Below are 17,552 nucleotides of genomic sequence, written 5' to 3'. Positions count from 1 at the left end.
TAGCTGAATAAAACAACCTTTTCCACCAGTGATGAACATATGTGGTCATCAAAGAATGTGATTTTAAAATATACAACATTTCATCTAACTTTTTTTTTTTTTCAAATAACAAAACTAGTACACATATTGTTGAATTATTTTATTTTTGTTATAAATATTTAAGCAGAAAGAAAACGCTGATGTGATTGATGACCCTAAGAAGAAGCGCTGAGGTTGCGCTTGGACACACGAAGGTTGTGCAGCAATAACCCGCCTACTCTTAACGCTGATTGGCTACAGCTCACCAGTGTTCCTCATTTATTGGATTATCCTAACGTCAATTTTACGCTCCGGCTCTGAATGTCTCACGGCTAGTCCGGCATGAAGACTGATAACAAACGGAATAAGGGCTGACATCGCTGGTGGATATACGGAAGAAGACGGAGGACGCAGTCTGCTATGGTAAGAATAAACTATTTAAATAAAGGGTATTTTTTTAAAGATCCATAAAGAGAGAACTTAAATCATGTCGTTAAACCTGAAAATAAGTAAATGCTATGATGACAAGATGTTGTGAAGTTACTGACGGCGTCTATTTGTTTGTTTTTTTATTTCTTTGCAATATTAAGGTGGTGAGTTGGGTTTTAAAACTTTCTTTCTCCTCAGCTTTAATCTGTAGCCTGCTCGTATAAAACCAAATGGTCGCATTCTTACAATAATAGCTGCAGCAGACATAAATGGCGTGCAAGTGATTTGCTGATAAATGTCTCTAGTTCGCGTTTGGCTTTCAGTGCAGACTTATGTGGGAAACGGTTTGACACCATTTGCATCATAATCGTTATTTGGAGCTCTGCTGGACCTATTTTACGGGTGGGAATGGTTTTGTCTGAGGGAGCAGCTGGCAGAGAAGGTGCGATAATTGGATCTGAATCTCGCGATGTTGAAACCAATTAGCAAACCTGCAATGAAGGTCCTTTGTCCATCGAGGGATCTTACACACAGGAGAAGAGAAGAGAAGAGAAGAGAAGAGAAGAGAAGAGAAGAGGCGGCACATTATGTTAATTCACCCTTCAACCACAGTCTGGGCATCACCCCATCCAGTGACCCCCTAATACATCAGCTCTAAGCCTTAAGTCCATCTTCTGTTCAGCCAGGTGCAGCGGCTGAATAATTCATAATAATTGTGAAAGACTGGAATCTTTTAAGTTATGGGATATTTATGCAGCCATTATTATGTCTAAATATGTATGAGAGGTAGACTGGACGTCCTATTGTGCATCTACCTTGTCTGCAGTCTCCTTGAATGAGAGTGGAGGTCAGTGGAGGTCAGTGAAGGGAGGGGGTAGAGCTGCAGTGATTAACACAAACATTTTGGGGATTTTCATATGAACAGTTCTATAAGAGGATAACACGGATTTTAATCTGTAATAAGCGGAGAAACAGTGTGACTGAAATTCAAAAGACTTTTCAGCCTTTGTGTTTGGTGTTCATTGTTTAGCTAAACGTGCGCGTCACTTCCCAAAGATCACTTCCCAGTCAGACCGAATTGTGGTCAGTACTAGGAAGCGTGTTTCCTGATTTCTGTGGTAACTATCAGTGCTCATGCAAGCACTTTTGTCTTCTTTCTTCTTCTTTCTCGACAAATGTCTGTTTCGGCTGCAAGAAATGGAAAAGGAATCATCTCTCATGTGACCATATTACGCCACTAAATGGATTCTGAGAAACTACTTCAAGTCCCAATGAAAAAGCCATTTGGAGTAAAGACAATGTTAAAGCTGTCCAGTATCCTGGAGGCTGTCTCTGCATGCATTTCTGTATAAGGGCATTTAAAACTTTGAAACATTGTGTCTTCAAGATGCTCAGTGGGTCATTACTGAATAAAATGGAGACATGATGCTATAATAGAGGTTCAGTGCATGCCACACACAGACACTAGGTGGAAGTATTGTAACATTGACTTTGATATCTCTCAGGTACATTGAAAAGGATTTCAGAGACTGCCTCTGCACAGCAAGTGTTGAAATACAAGCATCCAGTGTCAGTTAACAGTAAACAGCATGTTAAAGTTGGAATGGGATGAAATAAATATGTGTTTAATGAGGTATTTTTTTGTTTTTTCATTGATGTAACTGTCAGAAAATTGCCATACAAACACATCCTAAAATGAAAAGTATAATGTCAAAAGTTGGGATCTAAAATAACATTATCTCACAAGTTAATGTTCTACTTTAGTTAAGACAAATACCAATTACACTAGTACAGACTGATTTTGAAGTACTCCATTAAATGTACTTATTTACAGTGAGTTTTAAGGGCATCTCTGCTCGACACATGCCATCCAATAAGAAGGCCGTTATCTTCACAACTGTTGACAGATCCTCTCAGTATCACTTTCTAACCTCATTACTGATGAATGTGATCTGACTGCAGAGTCACTGTAAACATCACTGACACAGTCGAAATGAAAAGTCTCTTTAATTAATTATTACCCACATGTCACAAAGGCGAGCTTGTTGAGCAGTCTCCTTTCACTTTCCACTTTACTACCCGGGTGATATTGAGCGTTAAGTATTCCTGGGATCACATACCAGTTGTGCAACTTCCCATAGCAATCCGAGTACTCAGGCTGGCGCATGTCTTGGTTATTTACTTGGTGTTACCCAGACTGAGTCAGTGCAGGGCAAAATCATTCAAAAGAATGGGGTGTGTGTGTTGCAGCTCCTTTGAGACCTTGTATCACGTGATTTACTGGAAATCTCAGAGCTGAGGTGAAGCTGGTCTTCACACCCTGATCACCTTGATGGGTCTGTAGCTGTAACACTACACAATAGTCCATAAAATTATAAAATTCTACAACCTGCAATATGCACACTTGTTTCCCCACTTTATATGACCTCCTGTACAGTTTGCTCCTGTTACTGCTTTGAGATATTTGTGCAGATGTTTGGAGTGAGAGAGATTTATTTGCTTTGTGCCTTTCAGTGATTCACATCCTGTAGTTCATTAACTAAAGCAGTGAGCGTGGTTCAAGTGTCTCATGTCCCGCCAAAGAAGTCACTCTGTTTTCCATCCACCAGTTTTAAAGAGAGATGGGAGTTTTAAAATAGATAACACACACGGTCATGCCATAATTGTCACATCTGCTATATTTATTTTACAAAACAGTTTATGACAAATGCACATATTCATATAAAAATAGAAGCTTATAGTGTATAAAAACAACATACTGACCATTTATTAGTGTTAAAACTCTTAACATTTATGAAAAGCCACCAGGGCTTTTTGTTCAGTCCACAGTCATATGCACAAACCCTCTGCTACTGCTGGCCTAGAAAGAGAGTTTGATCTAAAGCCAGACATTCAGATGGCGGTCTGGATTTAAGAGTCCACAGTTTGGCAAGAACCAGCGTGTACTTTGTTGCATTTGTCAGTCTGACTGTCAGAAGTTCAGGGATGAGTCTCTCCTGTGGTGTTGTTTCCTACCGCGGAGTCCTCTTCCGCTGACCACCTCTTCCCCTCCTCCTCCTCCTCCTCTTTAAGCACACTTTTGGATCACTATTCATCTTTTGAGCTCTGGAAAACACATACAAAAACACAACATTCAGTTCGGATGTTGAGACGAGTTTATTCTGCACAGAATATTTGAATTTGAATCAGAAATTGAAGTGATACTGTACACCTAACTAAAAGAGGAGTTACCATATATATATTTATACCTGTATTCCATATCCTCTTATATAAAATGCGTTAACTAGCACAGTGTTATGTTCAGGTAAGATAAAAAAAAAAAAAAACTGCGTAGCTCAATGCTTTGTTGTTACAAGAACAGGCTTGACAACAAAAACTAAAAAAAAAACATTGTTGGCCATGATTTACAGGAAAATTGGGTGGCACCCCTCTATAAGTGAATAGGACCTTCTGTTGTGTAATACCAATATAGCATATCACATCGTCCAAAGGTCTTCGCTGGATTTTATTTCCAACATAAAAGAGTTGGCATAGCTCTAGTTTCCCCCTAAGCCTATGTTAACCTTACACAGTTCCTCTACATGCCCTTAATGTGCATGTGTCTGTTAGTTTGTTAACAGAGTTATTAAAGCTCTCACCTGTTCCAGCAGCGAACCAGCTGTTTGCCCATTGCTGCCTCTGGATTCAAACACACTTGTTCGCTGTTGTGCTTCAGTGTCACTCTGTAAAACACATGTAAACCAACACATTTAGTCACAGTCATTCAGACTCATGTATATGTGGACACACGTGTGATATGGTACTCACATGACTGTCACTTTGTTACAGCTGGGGCTTTTGTGGAAGACTGCGAGCTCTTTGAGTTGCCCTCGGACACCCTGTTGCGTTTGTGGACACAAACATTTTCCTGGGACAAACGTGCTGTCTGACTCTCTCACTACAAAGACACAGTAACAGGTTTACAGGTTTATTCGATACAATGATAATTAAATGATCAGCACTTATAAAAACCTTTTTTCTTTCTTATTGGTACCCAAAGCACTTTACAGTGCTTCTTTTAATTCACTAATTTGCACACACATCGATATCAGCAGAGCAGTGACGCCAGTTCAATTCAACATATGGAGAGCAGGATCTGGGAATCAAACTGATGACCCCACTGGATAACTGCTTTACGTCCTGATCCACAGCCACCCACTTCTGCTTTTGCAGTCCCTGAAGCTTCACATGCTCAGACACTAAGTCTATATATGACAACAGAGTCCCACAAAAACATAAAGATCAAAAAGCTTCAATCAATCTTTAGTCTTACCTGTGATAAGCACACAGCAGAAGGTCAGGAAGGCGAGCTGAAACAGTGACCGAGAATACAGCTTCATACTGAGAACATGCTGTGCGTTGACACTGAGACTGTTTTTATACTCATGCCCCTCCTCCGCTCATTCACATTTGGGCTTTCCAAAGCAGGAAATTCCCTCCCGGCACTTTCTCTCTAATATCAGGACGCAAGACTCAGGATGCAGGGATCAGGACATAACTCCAGGACTGTCAAAGAAGACTCCTTGAAGGACACCATTATTTCCATTAACTGTGTGCACAAAGCATTGTTGTTTTCTGAAGAAACTGTGCCACAAATCTGAATGAACTAATTTAAAACGTAAGACTTCTAATATGAGTGTGCTGTCTGTTTAGCTGGCAGGAACAGTAGGAGTTATCCTTGAATTGGACAAAAAGGTGTAATGTTTTCTGGGCTTTGTTGGGGACTGACGTGACATCTTGCTTTTATCAGCTGCTGGCTTTGTGTCAACACCACGTGATTTCTCCTAATTCCCTGTCCCTGCTTTTAATACAGGACCCCTGCATTCAACAGTTTGGTTAGAAAAACATCTAATCGAATCTTAAGGGAAACATGACAGCACATGAAGTGAATGCAAGGTTGTTTTTGCACATTTAAGTTTTTTTGCATCATCATTTATGTCGAGTGAGTCATTAGTTGAGATAACACAGTTTGTGTTTTTATTTTACTGTTAATAGGGCACACAATATAAAAGTAAGAAAGCATTCTTAGCAATATTTCTCAAACTATGTGTTAACTGATATGTAAGATTTGTGTAATAAACTAACAGTGTCAAAACCACCATTAGCATCTCTAAACCTGGTTTGTCTGTTTTGGCACTGTGTAACTTTGGAATCCAGTCCCAGAGAAATCTTGTCGGAACTGCGTAACTTTGAATGGCACCTTGTAACAATGCAGGTTGTATGGTGAATTACAACTGATATATATACTGAACTGGTATACTCTTTAACATTAGTTAGAGATAATACTATTTTTAGGTTATTTTTAATGCTTGTATGTCTTGTTTTTCTGCCACAGCTGGGCTCTTGTCAGAATGGGTGAGCATCAAACCTACGTGAAGCTCAGTGAAGAGAAACATATACCAAAGTAAGTCCTGTCAAATCTTTTGCTGCACAGTATATGCACAAAATCACAGTGGTGATTAAACATATTCAATTTTACCATTACTTCTAATAAGTGAGAGAGTGTGAGTGTTAATATTTCCTTTGTGGTCTTGGGTTCATTTTCAGGTCGGACATCTTGTCACTGCTGAGGACGTACAACTGTTACCATGAAGGGAAAAACTTCCAGCTGAGATCTCGTGAGGTAACAGAAGCTCAGGCTCAGACAGATCACCTGAGTGGGTCACACTTATACCAAAACTGGAACCAGTTTGAATTTTGGTTGAGACTACATAAGCTTCCAATCTGGCTGCAGTTGTGAGCAAAGACCTGACATTTCTGGGTTCTTTTCCAACATACCAAACTGCTGGCAAACCACAAAAATCCCCTTTTCTCCACAAAGTGACTTTGGAAATGGAAAGGAGGGGAGGGAAACTCAGATTTCAGTCATATACACTAACTGCTTAACAAAGCACTTGGACAGTAAACATTTTGCTGTTGAGGTTTGTCTGGAAAGCTGTTTGCCGAGAGTTTGGCTACTTGTTTGATTTATATTTTTGTGGGCAGGAGTTCCCCTTTGTGTTCACTAGCAGGTTTTTGAGTGAGTGTATGTGTGTGTAAGGGCAGGACAAGGTGGGCAGTCTGTCTCAAGGTTTTGTCCCTCAAGCCAGACTCAATAAATCATTCTGGGAAAATCCGCATTAGTCACACACTTAATATGTGTACATTCAGCATACAGAATACATACAATAGGTTTTTCTATTTGATTAGAAAAAAATAAAAAGAAGTAATTGTAATATTACATTATAGAGGATGACTTAACACATTACATTACTGGAACTTTCCATTAGGTCATCTGGAGCTTTAATGTGGGATTTTAACACTGTGTCTTTGCTAAAAATGAAAGTCACTGTGGAATTCAATCAAAACATGTTTTTTTTTCCACTAATAGCTAAGTACTCTAGATTTTGTCCAGACATGTAGAATGACCCGAATATATATTTCTCAGATATGGCAGTTCGTAGGCTACAGTGAAAATAAACAGTCATTCTACTGTGTATGTTGATTCCTGTGTTACTACTTCAATTGTTCAGGGACCCGGTTTGGTAAAAAAATTGGAAAACACACTAAAAAGTGTCTCAATTTTTGCCATATTACATAAAATGAGTTTGGTCTTGTTGTACTTAAAACACTGGAAAAAATGTAACTAGTAATCATAAATGACCATATGTGCCAAACGTGGTGATATTGGCTAAACAGTCTCTGTCTGTATTATTTAAAGACAGCCAAGTTGACTCCACTGTGACTCAAATAATTTTTTTGCTGGGAAAATTTCTGTTTTTACTGCAGGTGCAAATCGACCTACTCTGATTGTCTGAGTGATGTGAATTTGGATCCTTATTTCTGTTGTAGGAAAAAAACAAGTTTGTACATGCACATGCCTCAGTTTGATTGAGCTCACATTAACCCACAGCAAAAATATGTGCAGTGATCATGTGGCAGAAATCTGTGTTGTTCCACGGATCATACCAGGGTCATGAAACTGTCTTCTACAAATTATGTTTTGGTCCTGCATTTTGGCCACATTTTGGATGGGTTAAGACCTCTCTGTTAGCGCTACACTTTCTTATACGCAGCAGTGGCTGATATACAGATATACAGTATAAGATGTTTCATGATTCTTCTGGCCTAAAGTAGGTATGCCGGAAACCTCCTATGGTTCCGGTTTACCAAATGGCTGCTTGCCCTTTTTAAAAAGGCTCTATTTCTTACACATTATAACCTCATAAATGACAGAGACAAAGAGTTGCAGAGATTTTTGTGTAAATGTCACTATGACCAAAAAATTAAAGAAAGAAAGGAATAACGGTAGTCTGCTCAAAATTAAGAAGAGGAAGGAAACCACCGAGGTCATCCACACAATGGGCCATTGGACAGGGTTGTTTCAACCTAAACTAAAATCAACATTAAAGCTAATTAAAGAAATAAAGCCCTCCAGTACCAAAATAAATGAATACATAAAAGGTTCAGGCTGCTGCTTCCAAATTCTCAATGCAAATATCAATCAGACTGATTTGTATTTGTCAGACTGAAGGAAAAACAACAAAACAAATGTGAAACAGTTTCACACTTTAACCAGCACAACAGGAGAGCAAGCACAACAGCCATATTGGGGACTTATATTTATTTTTTATTGACTTTTTCCTTCATCTCTAAACTTCTGTTTTGTTAAAAATCCCAGACTTGATGTTCATTGACATACATGTTGGGCTTTATTTAAATTTCAATGTACATTTGCCAATTTAGTTTTGGTTTCTCTTTTTTTTTGTTAGTCATTGTAACAAAAAACAAAAGAAAAAAAAAAACCCACTTATGACTTATAATTTGTAGTTAACAAGAGTTGCTGGCTACATGACTCATTTGTATGACGTACAATGAGTAAAGCCTTATCTCTTAGATGCCTATCGTGTCTCTTACACTACATTTAGTTAATTGGTCTAAGCTAAATTGATCTTGTGGTAGAATGGGTTTGTCAGTACGGCTTTAACGTAAGGAGTGAACTGTGCCGGTACAGCCGAAGACCAGATCATTCAGAAGAGCATTTCTCATCCACCACACATCATCAGCAGTTAGGAAGCCAGTGGTTTTGTTTGACTTCCAGCACCTAATTGCTTTCTTCCATAGTCGTACATTAAATTCAGGATGTTAAGTGAGACCACAATTCGCGTCATAATCATCTTCAGCCGCAGTCATGGCCTGTGAAGTTTCACCACAATTACTGTCAATGTATGTTCTTAATGCTTGAAATGCTATAGTGACATAGTTGGAGCCACATGAACAAAATTAAGTGAGGATAAAGGTTAGTCAACACTGACTCATTAGATATTTTGTGGATATGAGGAACAAAACATTACTCAGCAGTGGTGCTCTTGGTTTGGAAGCTGGCCTAGGACCAAAATCTGGAAACTCCTAATGTGAATTTCTAGAAAATACAGTGACTGTGTGATTGATTTCAGATATGTCCAGCCATAGACTTCCACATAAAATCCAAAAGGAAACTAATGGTTTGTTGTAATCACACCTTCATTCCTAGACAGAGCTTTACTGCCATCACGTTTAGTCTACACCTGACAGGTCTGAATATTTTATATGTTTCATCATGATCATACTGTAGTCACGTGAGTGTTAGTCGTGTGGTGGGAGAACAGAGATTGTTGATTTCGAGGTTTATTGCAATCCAAATTAAATAAACGTATGAACAAGCTCTCACAAGCATGTCTAGAGTACAATCAAGCGCTGATTGCTGAAGTTTTTCTCCACCTCTACAGGACTGGTTTAGTGTGTTGTCTGTGCTTGTCTGCTCCAGTAACCAAATACCAATGTATGTTCATGCAGCTCGCTCTAGTGGCTACATCAAGTATTTTTTATTAGTTTTAAAACGTCAGTATTGCAGCACCACCTGATTACCACTAGATGACAGTGATGCAGTGTGGTTGGTCTGTGTCTATGTCTAGTGACTAAAGAAGCTCTGATGCATTTTACTGAAGTAGAATCAAAATTACACTAAATATAGTATATTACAGTAGTATAATATAGTGTCATGTTTACTGTATATTCTTAGTAAAAGTTAAAATATTATGAGCAACTTATACTACTAGAAATAAAGTACGTTTTAAAGCGTCTATTTAACTGTTACATCCTTATTATTGGATTTTTATCACTTAATTGTAGATGTTCATTGCAGCAAGTCAAAGGGGGTCATTTTAGTTGCTTCATATATTTTTCAAGGTGGTAGAGGTCCTTCGGATTTTTATTTAACTAACAAGTAACATTACAATGTCAAAGTACACTGTTGCCAGTATTTACTGTTATTTACTTTAAGTTAACACACAAATGTACTTGAAAATAATATATTTAAAATATATGTAAATATTATACATACATAGTAGTACCATAAAAGTCCAAATAGTTTTTACATTTACATTTAGCAGACACTTAGATTGAAAGTGTTTTACAAGGGTACAAGGTACAAGGTACCGCATAGAGGGCAGCTATCTTACCACTACACTATCTAGCCACCACTGGGCTGTTTTTGAGTTCATGGTGTTTGAGTAAATGTACTTAATTACGTTTCACCTCTGGCTGTTGACACAGCTTCTTCAGTAATGTCTAGAACACACCCACCACACCCACAGGGTGGAACTACTGTAGGGCTGCAGTATTGTTTTAATTAAAAGGTAATCCGTTCCCTATCTTAAATTTAGTCTCTAAAATGTCAGAAATGTCTAAATAATATATATCCAACATGTCCTTGTAAGCCAAATTAGGTTGAGTTTAGTCAGAACAAAGTACTGGATCTTGTGTTTACATCAGGACGATGTGTGGTCTGCATGAATGGAAGGAGTAAATGATAATGACTCAATATAACTTGCTCTTTTGTAAAGTAAAGGTAGAAGCAGAAAAGAATAATTATGTTTAACTTTTTATTAGAAACAATATCCTTTGCATCTTTACAAAATAGAAAACAGTGTAAACATGAAGTCTTGAGTCCTCAGTGTACAGAAATAAATAGATCTTCACTCTTCCCACGAGACATATGGTGATTTTGCCTTTGTCCAGTTATCAGAGTAAGTCCCAGCATATGTTAAAGCTGTTTTGATCTTCATAAACATTCAGTCTGACCTTGTTTGATTATGCGGAACTCCACCAAAGTGCTTACAGGGCATCCCACAACAAAAACATCTCTCTTCAAGTCCTTATCTGTCCGAACAGCCAGTCTACGGGGTCTTTACCCCTCCAGTCTCGTTCTCTCCCCGTACAGACAGAAAAATCATCTGTGTTGTTTTTTTCCAGACAGGAAAGTCTGGAAGTCCTTAGTGCACAGGGAGACCTGCGAGGAAGTGAGGCTGAGCCAGAGAGCTTCATCTGAGCCTTTGAGAACTGCCGCAGCCTGGGGGGCCTCTGTAGTCTGACAGGGCCACAGCTTGGAGCCTCAACAGGGCAGGCGAGGGCCTGGATACTAGTCATGTAGTCCTCTAGAGACTGGGAGCTCTGTGTAGACTGGGAGGATGAGGGATAGACGGGCAAGTCCTCAAGCGTCTCAGTGATGGTGGGTAAGAGACGCACGGGAAGCAGCCGCCTGCGTTTCATGCTGTAGTGGGAAAGAAAAAAGTAATTAGACTGTTGGTCTTTGTGTGCAGAACTCAGTCACATAAAATAAATACAATTCCTAGAAAACAAAACTAGATAATAATTTTTGTTTATATTCAGGTCTGTCAGCTGCCAAAGTGTGTGTATCTGCATTTGTAGTTTTTAAATTGTAACTAACCCTAACACTATTATAACAGATGTTAAACAATTTTAAAGTCATTTAGAAAAAGAAAGATGAGTAAAGTTCCTGTGATATCTTTAAAATCAATTTAAATACATGGCTAAACTACAGCTTATCATGAAGGTGAAAAAGAAGAACATGGATTCTCACCTGTAGTGTTCGTGCTGCAGGTTTAACGCAGAGAGTGAAATGCTGATGTCTAGTTCAGCTCAGCAGAGTATAACTGGACCAGAGCGAATACCCAGGCTTTATAGAGGCACAGCAGCAGCATAATCAACGGCTACTTCCAAAAATAGCTCTACTGACCTCACTCGCATCTGTGTGTCTTTGTACGTGCGTGTGTGTGTGTGTGGGTGTGTGTGTGTGTGTGTGTGTGTGTGTGTGTGTGTGTGTGTGTGTGTGTTTGTGTTCATGCCTGTTCAGGAAACCCAGGAGTGGCGGGTTAGGGAGGTTCAGTGGTGCAGCTGCTCTGAATGTTTATATTCCACAAACAATGAAGCCCTGGGAACAATCTGACACACCTCCAAAATGCCACTTTCTGCTTCTGCTTTCCTTTTCTCTGACATTCCACTGCTAAAAACAAGTACCAAAAAACGTGTTAGTCTTCAGTGTTCTTCTAGTAAATCACATGGTTCTTATTAGATCTAGGCTATTAGCCTAAATATCAATTTGTTATTTTATCTTTAACCTTCGAAGGGAAAAAGTGGAAAACCTTGTTTTAATTTTTTTTTTTTTATCTACCTCTTTTTTAAATTAAAATGATCACATTAACATCATTCCTATTTCCAATATGCTTTTCTATTGATATTATAAACCATCAATTTAAGAAAACCTTTCTTATATATTCTTTTTCATTCATGTGTTAACATTTTAGAACAAACCATAACATTACTGGGTATTTAACATAAAATGCCACATAATAACTACACACTTTCAACTGGCTTTGAATAAGGTGTTCAGACTAATTTCTCTGAATTAAATTAATGAATTAGTTTTTAGTTTTTATTTAACTTGATTGTCAAAATGTATTTAATTGAATTGGATTGTGTGGCATCAAATTAGATTTACTGATGATTTAACAAGTGACATTAGACAAAGAAAACAAAGTAGTGTGACAGTCAATGGTTACATCAGTCATAGTCGTGGTTTAATGTAATTCAATATAAGTAATAGTGAAAAAAGTGTATCATTCAATACTTATTCAGTTCAGACTTAATATATCCTCATAAAAAACTTGATCGGCCACAGGTTTAACCATTCAGCACTAAAATAAAACTAGCTTTTTTGTCTTTTATATTTATAACAACAATTTTCAAACAATGCAACAGTGTTTTTTCTCTGCCCTCATAACATACAACAGTGTGACCACTTTCTTCTAAATTTAGTTTCTGTTTATGAAACTACGTGTACGTGACCCAGAGCAGCCATGCCTCTGTTCTCATTATTGCTGACTTCTCAGACGTGACTTCACCCTTGTACTCTATAAAACAGGGTGGTCTAGCTCACGGATTCTCCAAGATGAGAGGATTCACAACAAAGCTGTGAGCGACTGTTCCTGCACGTACACCTGATATTGAGCTGCTGTGGCCAGCGGCCAGCAGGAAATCCCTTCAGACCATCACTGCTCATACTTATTGTTTTATCTGCATGTGTTTGTGTGTGTGTGTGTGTGTGTAGGAGGATGGAGAGCTCATCCTCGAGGGGCTGCTGAACATCTACTGGGGTCTACGTCGACCCATCAGGCTTCAGATGCACGATGACAATGAAAGATTCCGTCTCAACCGGTAACCACCTGATCCAGCCTGACACAGATGTGTTGATGTTGGCGTTGTAGCTACAACACTCCCAAACGTGACCTCTTGCACAATACCAGAGAAAGTCAAACTAAAAGCTCTGACCTCACCCTGTGTATATTTACTGGAGCTGAGGAACTGGGGAAGCTCCTTTTACCTGTGTAATACATGACTTTGCTGTACTAATTTAGGCTGTTTTTGCTTTGTGACAATACTTTGGAGACAAGAAAAAACTCTTTCTGATCATAAGAGTTGATCCAATTGGTCACAAATGGAGCAAATCATTACAAAATATAATTTTTCTTTCTTTTTTCTTCAATTTTACAATTTATGGAGAAACTCTTCTATCTTGAGTTATGAGCTGTTAAATGTTATCTTAGCACAACTCCTACATGTGTTTTAAGTGTTGTGTAAGAGTTTTAGTAATGTCACCAAATTTATCTTCCTACAGAAACGATAGATCTGCGCTGGCAAAGCATCTGTTAACAGAGTCTAACAATAATACGCTGAGCGGAGAAACTGGACCAGCCAGTGAGTAACATACACGTGCGGCACGTCCTCACGCTCACACACCTGCTGGCTTAATGCAGATTACATTCACACATGCTGATCCACAAGTGCTTCATTCAGCGTTTCCAGCACAAAGGTTGGTTCACGTGTTGAGCAGGGATTATCATGAGATGCCTGCCAGATCCGGTCACCAACACTGTAAATATCCAGAGCTACTTACTCATGGGCCTGACATTGACCTTTTTAAGCTCTTTTGTCAGCTGCTGACATCTCACAGGGTCCTTCTTGGCTACAGATAAACAACTGAGAGAGTGTGTATTTTCTTCATTCAAAATGTATTTACTGAAAGAGCGTTAACAGGACATTTTATCACATGCTGACAACATGAATGTTTGTTGGATGATGAACTGACACATTTAAAAAAAAAAAAAAACGATTGTTTAAAAAGATTTTATCCACCTTGTAGATGTGCAGTGGGCAAATGTAATGTCAATTCTTCTTGGTTCAACTGCCAAGCATAGCTGCTGACGTACATAAAATCAGCCACAAGCATGCATGTCTTTTTGTTTACGTGTTCCCCTGAGGTGGTGACACGTGTGGTCAGGAGGAAGAGGACTCTCCTCAGCTGCTGAGGACCAGGAGTGATGCTTCCTTCATGCGGGTTCAGAGGAGGTCAAAGACACACACTGCCAGAGACTTGCAGCGCTTGCGCACACATAGGTTCTCAATCAACGGACACTTCTACAACCACAAGGTGAAGAGCTCACACAAACAAGCGCACACATTAATGTATCCCGTCGCTGACACATCTCCAGGTGCAGAGGGGCAGTGGTTTCCTGTGTGGGTGTGCCTAAAATTGTGCATGTTTCACAATAGCCTGCTGCGGATTTCATTAATGTGCCCCAGAATACACTGAGCCCCTTCATCAGTTTCTCCTGAATATAATAGACTGTGTGTGTGTGTGTGTGTGTGTGTGTGTGTGTGTGTGTGTGTGTGTGTGTGTGTGTGTGTGTGTGTGTGTGTGTGATATCCTTTCTCTTGGAGACTTCCTGTTAAAAATGTTCAGAGTGTTCAAGTCCAGGAATTCAAATCTAGGGGTCTCTAGAAGTTTCTAATAGGTTGCATCTCTTAGCTTTACATTTCTATATGTTTGTTTCTCTTGCTTTCAGACATCTGTATTTACTCCAGCGTACGGTACGGTCACTAACGTACGAGTAAACAGCTCCATGACGACTGGACAAGTCCTCAACCTGCTGCTACACAAGTTTAGGGTGAGCAGCCAGACAATAATTACACCTACACATGAAATGGTGCTCCACATAAACAAGAAATAATCTTTGTGTCTTTTAAGGTGGAGAATAAAGCTGAAGATTTTGTGCTTTATATGGTGCACGAGTCTGGTGGTAAGTCACATATTTCATTGTATTGTTATCACTCAAATTATTACCCTGTTGTGTATGTTTATGCTGAGTTCTTCTTTCTTTTGTTTGTGACCTTGCAGAGAGGACCCGTCTGAAGGATGGTGAATACCCACTTGTAGCTCGTGTGCTTTACGGGCCCTGTGAGAAAATCTCCAAGATCTTCATCATGGAGGCCGACCTGGGAGAGGAAGTCACGTATGATGTGAGTCTGGGCTTTGTGCCACTACTCTCTCTGTTCATGATAAGTGACCCTTTTATTCATTTCTAGTGTAGTTCTCAACTAGACAAACAATGACACAATGGACCAGTGATAGACAGTCGGGTTAAATTTAGAAAGCTGTGGAAAAATATCCTGTTTGGGGACTGATCTAACAATAGTCTAAGATGATCAACTGCATGCTGTGACTGCACTGACTCATGTAAATATAACCGGATTGTTTCTGGAGGCATTTTCTGAAACGATTGTCATGGGTATCAACACGTTCATTTCACTCATATAAAAATATGGGACATAACCCACAGGAATGTAATCATTGTTTTAGTTTGATTTAGTTTTTCTTTTAGTTTGTGTTGCTTAGTGCATTAAAACATTACACTCTGGATTACTCTGAATGAACCATATTATATTTGTGGTGAAAATACAATGTACAGTCTAGTGGATTTTTTTTTTTTTTAAGTCGAATTAACCAACTATATAATAACATATGTTTGAATACATGTTGTGTATTTATATATGTAATGAATCCTACTACTTTAATTTACTTTAGTTAATATTACTCATGTCAATATGTTTGAATGTTTTTGTTCCCAGGTTGCCCAGTACATAAAGTTTGAGATCCCTGTTTTAGACAGCTTCGTAAAGAAACTTAAAGAGGAAGAAGAACGTGAGATAAACAAACTGACCAAAAAGTAAGTCAAGACTATCTGAACTGAGCCAACAGTTGCAAACACCACCAAGACAAAGCCTCCTTTAATGACACATCTGTTTCATTATGTGAAGCCAGTACTGTATCTGTGTCTCCTGACGACATTACAGAATCAAAAAATGTCTGGTGCCCTTTAATGAGGGCAGTGTTTTTGTAGAAAACATGCATCATTCACTTTTTGCAAGATTGTATAATAATTTATCCCATGACTGAGATTGCAGCACTGTAACCCTGACCTTTGTATGTGTGTCATGGTGATTTATGACACATGAGCTTAAACATCTAGTCTTTTTTTCCCCACACACACTCAATTTACACTGATTTTTTTACACACATAGACATATTTCATAATTTACTATGCACACTCTGGTCTATACTTATTACTGCAGAAGAGACTTTGTGAGGAAGGAGACTAAGTAACACCGCTTTATTATTGTTGGAGTGACTGTATCTGAGTGTATACATGTGTGCATGAGTCATTAATCATGTGTGTTTTCTTACTTCTACAGGTACAGTGCCCTGAAGTCTATGATTCTTCATCAGCTCGAGGACAAAACTAACACCAGTGACAGAGTATAGACTGGGTGTGTGTTTGTGTGAGTGTGGTGAGTGACTGGGAAAAGGGTGGGTACAACACTAATGATTGCCAATTTACTATGGCAACATTTCCAGCCATTGTAGTGAATGTAGAGATAAAGGTAAAGGGGGAAAAGGCAGCAATAGAACCATGTCAATAGAACCATGTCAATAGAACCATGTCAATAGAACCATGTTAATAGAACGATGTTAATAGAACGATGTCACCCACCAATGTGCTTCTAATTTTAGAATTACATATCTCAACAGTTTGTATGATCTGTTTTATTAATGTTATTATTACTATCACTGTTTTGATAACTCTGCTATTAATGTATTTGTATTTTGTATGAAGATTCTTACTGCACATATCAATATTTATAATAGCTGTTTTTACTCTGACTTGGACCTTTGTATGTAATAAATCCGTTTGAGTGTGGCCTTTAAATGCTGCTGGATCTCTGCTAACACCAAACACAAAACCCAAACTCAGGCTTCTCACAAATAAAACAGTCATTTTATTATTTCCTGTACTTCCACAGTGGCTGGAGCACAGATTAGCATTGTTCTTCGGAGTGACCCTCTTTGCCAGCTAGTTCCCATGAGCTTTGTATGTGTGTGTGTGTGCAAACCTATCAACATTACACAATCACAATAGGGGTAGCCTGAGAAAAGAGGGCTGATCCACTTTCCCACAGTCTTACGAACAGTTAGATTGTAATATTTTGTGGACCAACCTTGGCCTACAATATTTTTATATAATCATATGTCTCTATTTATTCATAACACCCCCACTTGCACACCTCCTGTGCACAGGCACACATAAACATACAAGGACCTGGCAAATATAAAAAGCTTACATGTTTTTGTTGTAACAGGAACTCTGATTGCAATTAAATCAGACTAACGAGGTATAAGAGGTACAAGAAAGCCAGTTTGAGTTTGAATTCTTGGTGCATTTGGTACGTAGACTTTAAAGTTAAGATGTAGTGGTATGGAATATTTTTTATTCTCGTTTGAACACTAAATGAAAAATGAAGTCTTAATAAGTCATTGCCTTCCAAGCTGCCACCAGGAGAACAGTTGCAAC

At 38.7% G+C, this 17,552-nt stretch overlaps 2 protein-coding genes across 2 annotated transcripts; one reads left to right on the top strand and one right to left on the bottom strand.

Annotated features, from left to right (window-relative positions):
• The first annotated feature begins 341 nt into the window (after positions 1 to 341).
• On the top strand, positions 342 to 16,910 carry rassf4a (Ras association domain family member 4a). The gene is made up of 11 exons (XM_026355321.2): positions 342 to 441; positions 5,822 to 5,890; positions 6,034 to 6,109; positions 12,914 to 13,020; positions 13,481 to 13,560; positions 14,124 to 14,293; positions 14,709 to 14,810; positions 14,891 to 14,942; positions 15,041 to 15,162; positions 15,772 to 15,869; positions 16,396 to 16,910. The coding sequence occupies exons 2-11, from the start codon at positions 5,838 to 5,840 to the stop codon at positions 16,463 to 16,465; spliced, it is 930 nt and encodes a 309-aa protein (XP_026211106.1). The 5' UTR covers positions 342 to 441; positions 5,822 to 5,837; the 3' UTR covers positions 16,466 to 16,910.
• Positions 3,101 to 4,882, bottom strand: LOC113158937 (C-X-C motif chemokine 10-like). Its single transcript, XM_026355324.1, has 4 exons — positions 4,760 to 4,882; positions 4,255 to 4,384; positions 4,086 to 4,169; positions 3,101 to 3,552 (listed from the first exon to the last, which is right to left on the bottom strand). The coding sequence occupies exons 1-4, from the start codon at positions 4,824 to 4,826 to the stop codon at positions 3,459 to 3,461; spliced, it is 375 nt and encodes a 124-aa protein (XP_026211109.1). The 5' UTR covers positions 4,827 to 4,882; the 3' UTR covers positions 3,101 to 3,458.
• Positions 16,911 to 17,552: the final 642 nt, after the last annotated feature.

This window comes from Anabas testudineus, chromosome 15 (genome assembly GCF_900324465.2).
Source record: "Anabas testudineus chromosome 15, fAnaTes1.2, whole genome shotgun sequence".
In the NCBI taxonomy this organism is placed as follows: Eukaryota; Metazoa; Chordata; class Actinopteri; order Anabantiformes; family Anabantidae; genus Anabas; species Anabas testudineus.
Note: the sequence above shows the minus strand (reverse complement) of the source record. Positions and strands in the feature narration are given on the sequence as shown.

Excerpts from the sequence above, each read along its gene's own strand:
- LOC113158937 (XM_026355324.1), bottom strand. The coding sequence starts at position 4,826 with ATGAAGCTGTATTCTCGGTCACTGTTTCAGCTCGCCTTCCTGACCTTC. Across the intron at positions 4,385-4,759 it reads CTGCTGTGTGCTTATCACAG|TGAGAGAGTCAGACAGCACG; the intron begins GTAAGACTAAAG and ends GTGTCTTTGTAG. Across the intron at positions 3,553-4,085 it reads CTGGTTCGCTGCTGGAACAG|AGCTCAAAAGATGAATAGTG; the intron begins GTGAGAGCTTTA and ends TGTGTTTTCCAG.
- rassf4a (XM_026355321.2), top strand. The coding sequence starts at position 5,838 with ATGGGTGAGCATCAAACCTACGTGAAGCTCAGTGAAGAGAAACATATA. Across the intron at positions 5,891-6,033 it reads GAAGAGAAACATATACCAAA|GTCGGACATCTTGTCACTGC; the intron begins GTAAGTCCTGTC and ends GTTCATTTTCAG. Across the intron at positions 14,943-15,040 it reads TATGGTGCACGAGTCTGGTG|AGAGGACCCGTCTGAAGGAT; the intron begins GTAAGTCACATA and ends GTGACCTTGCAG.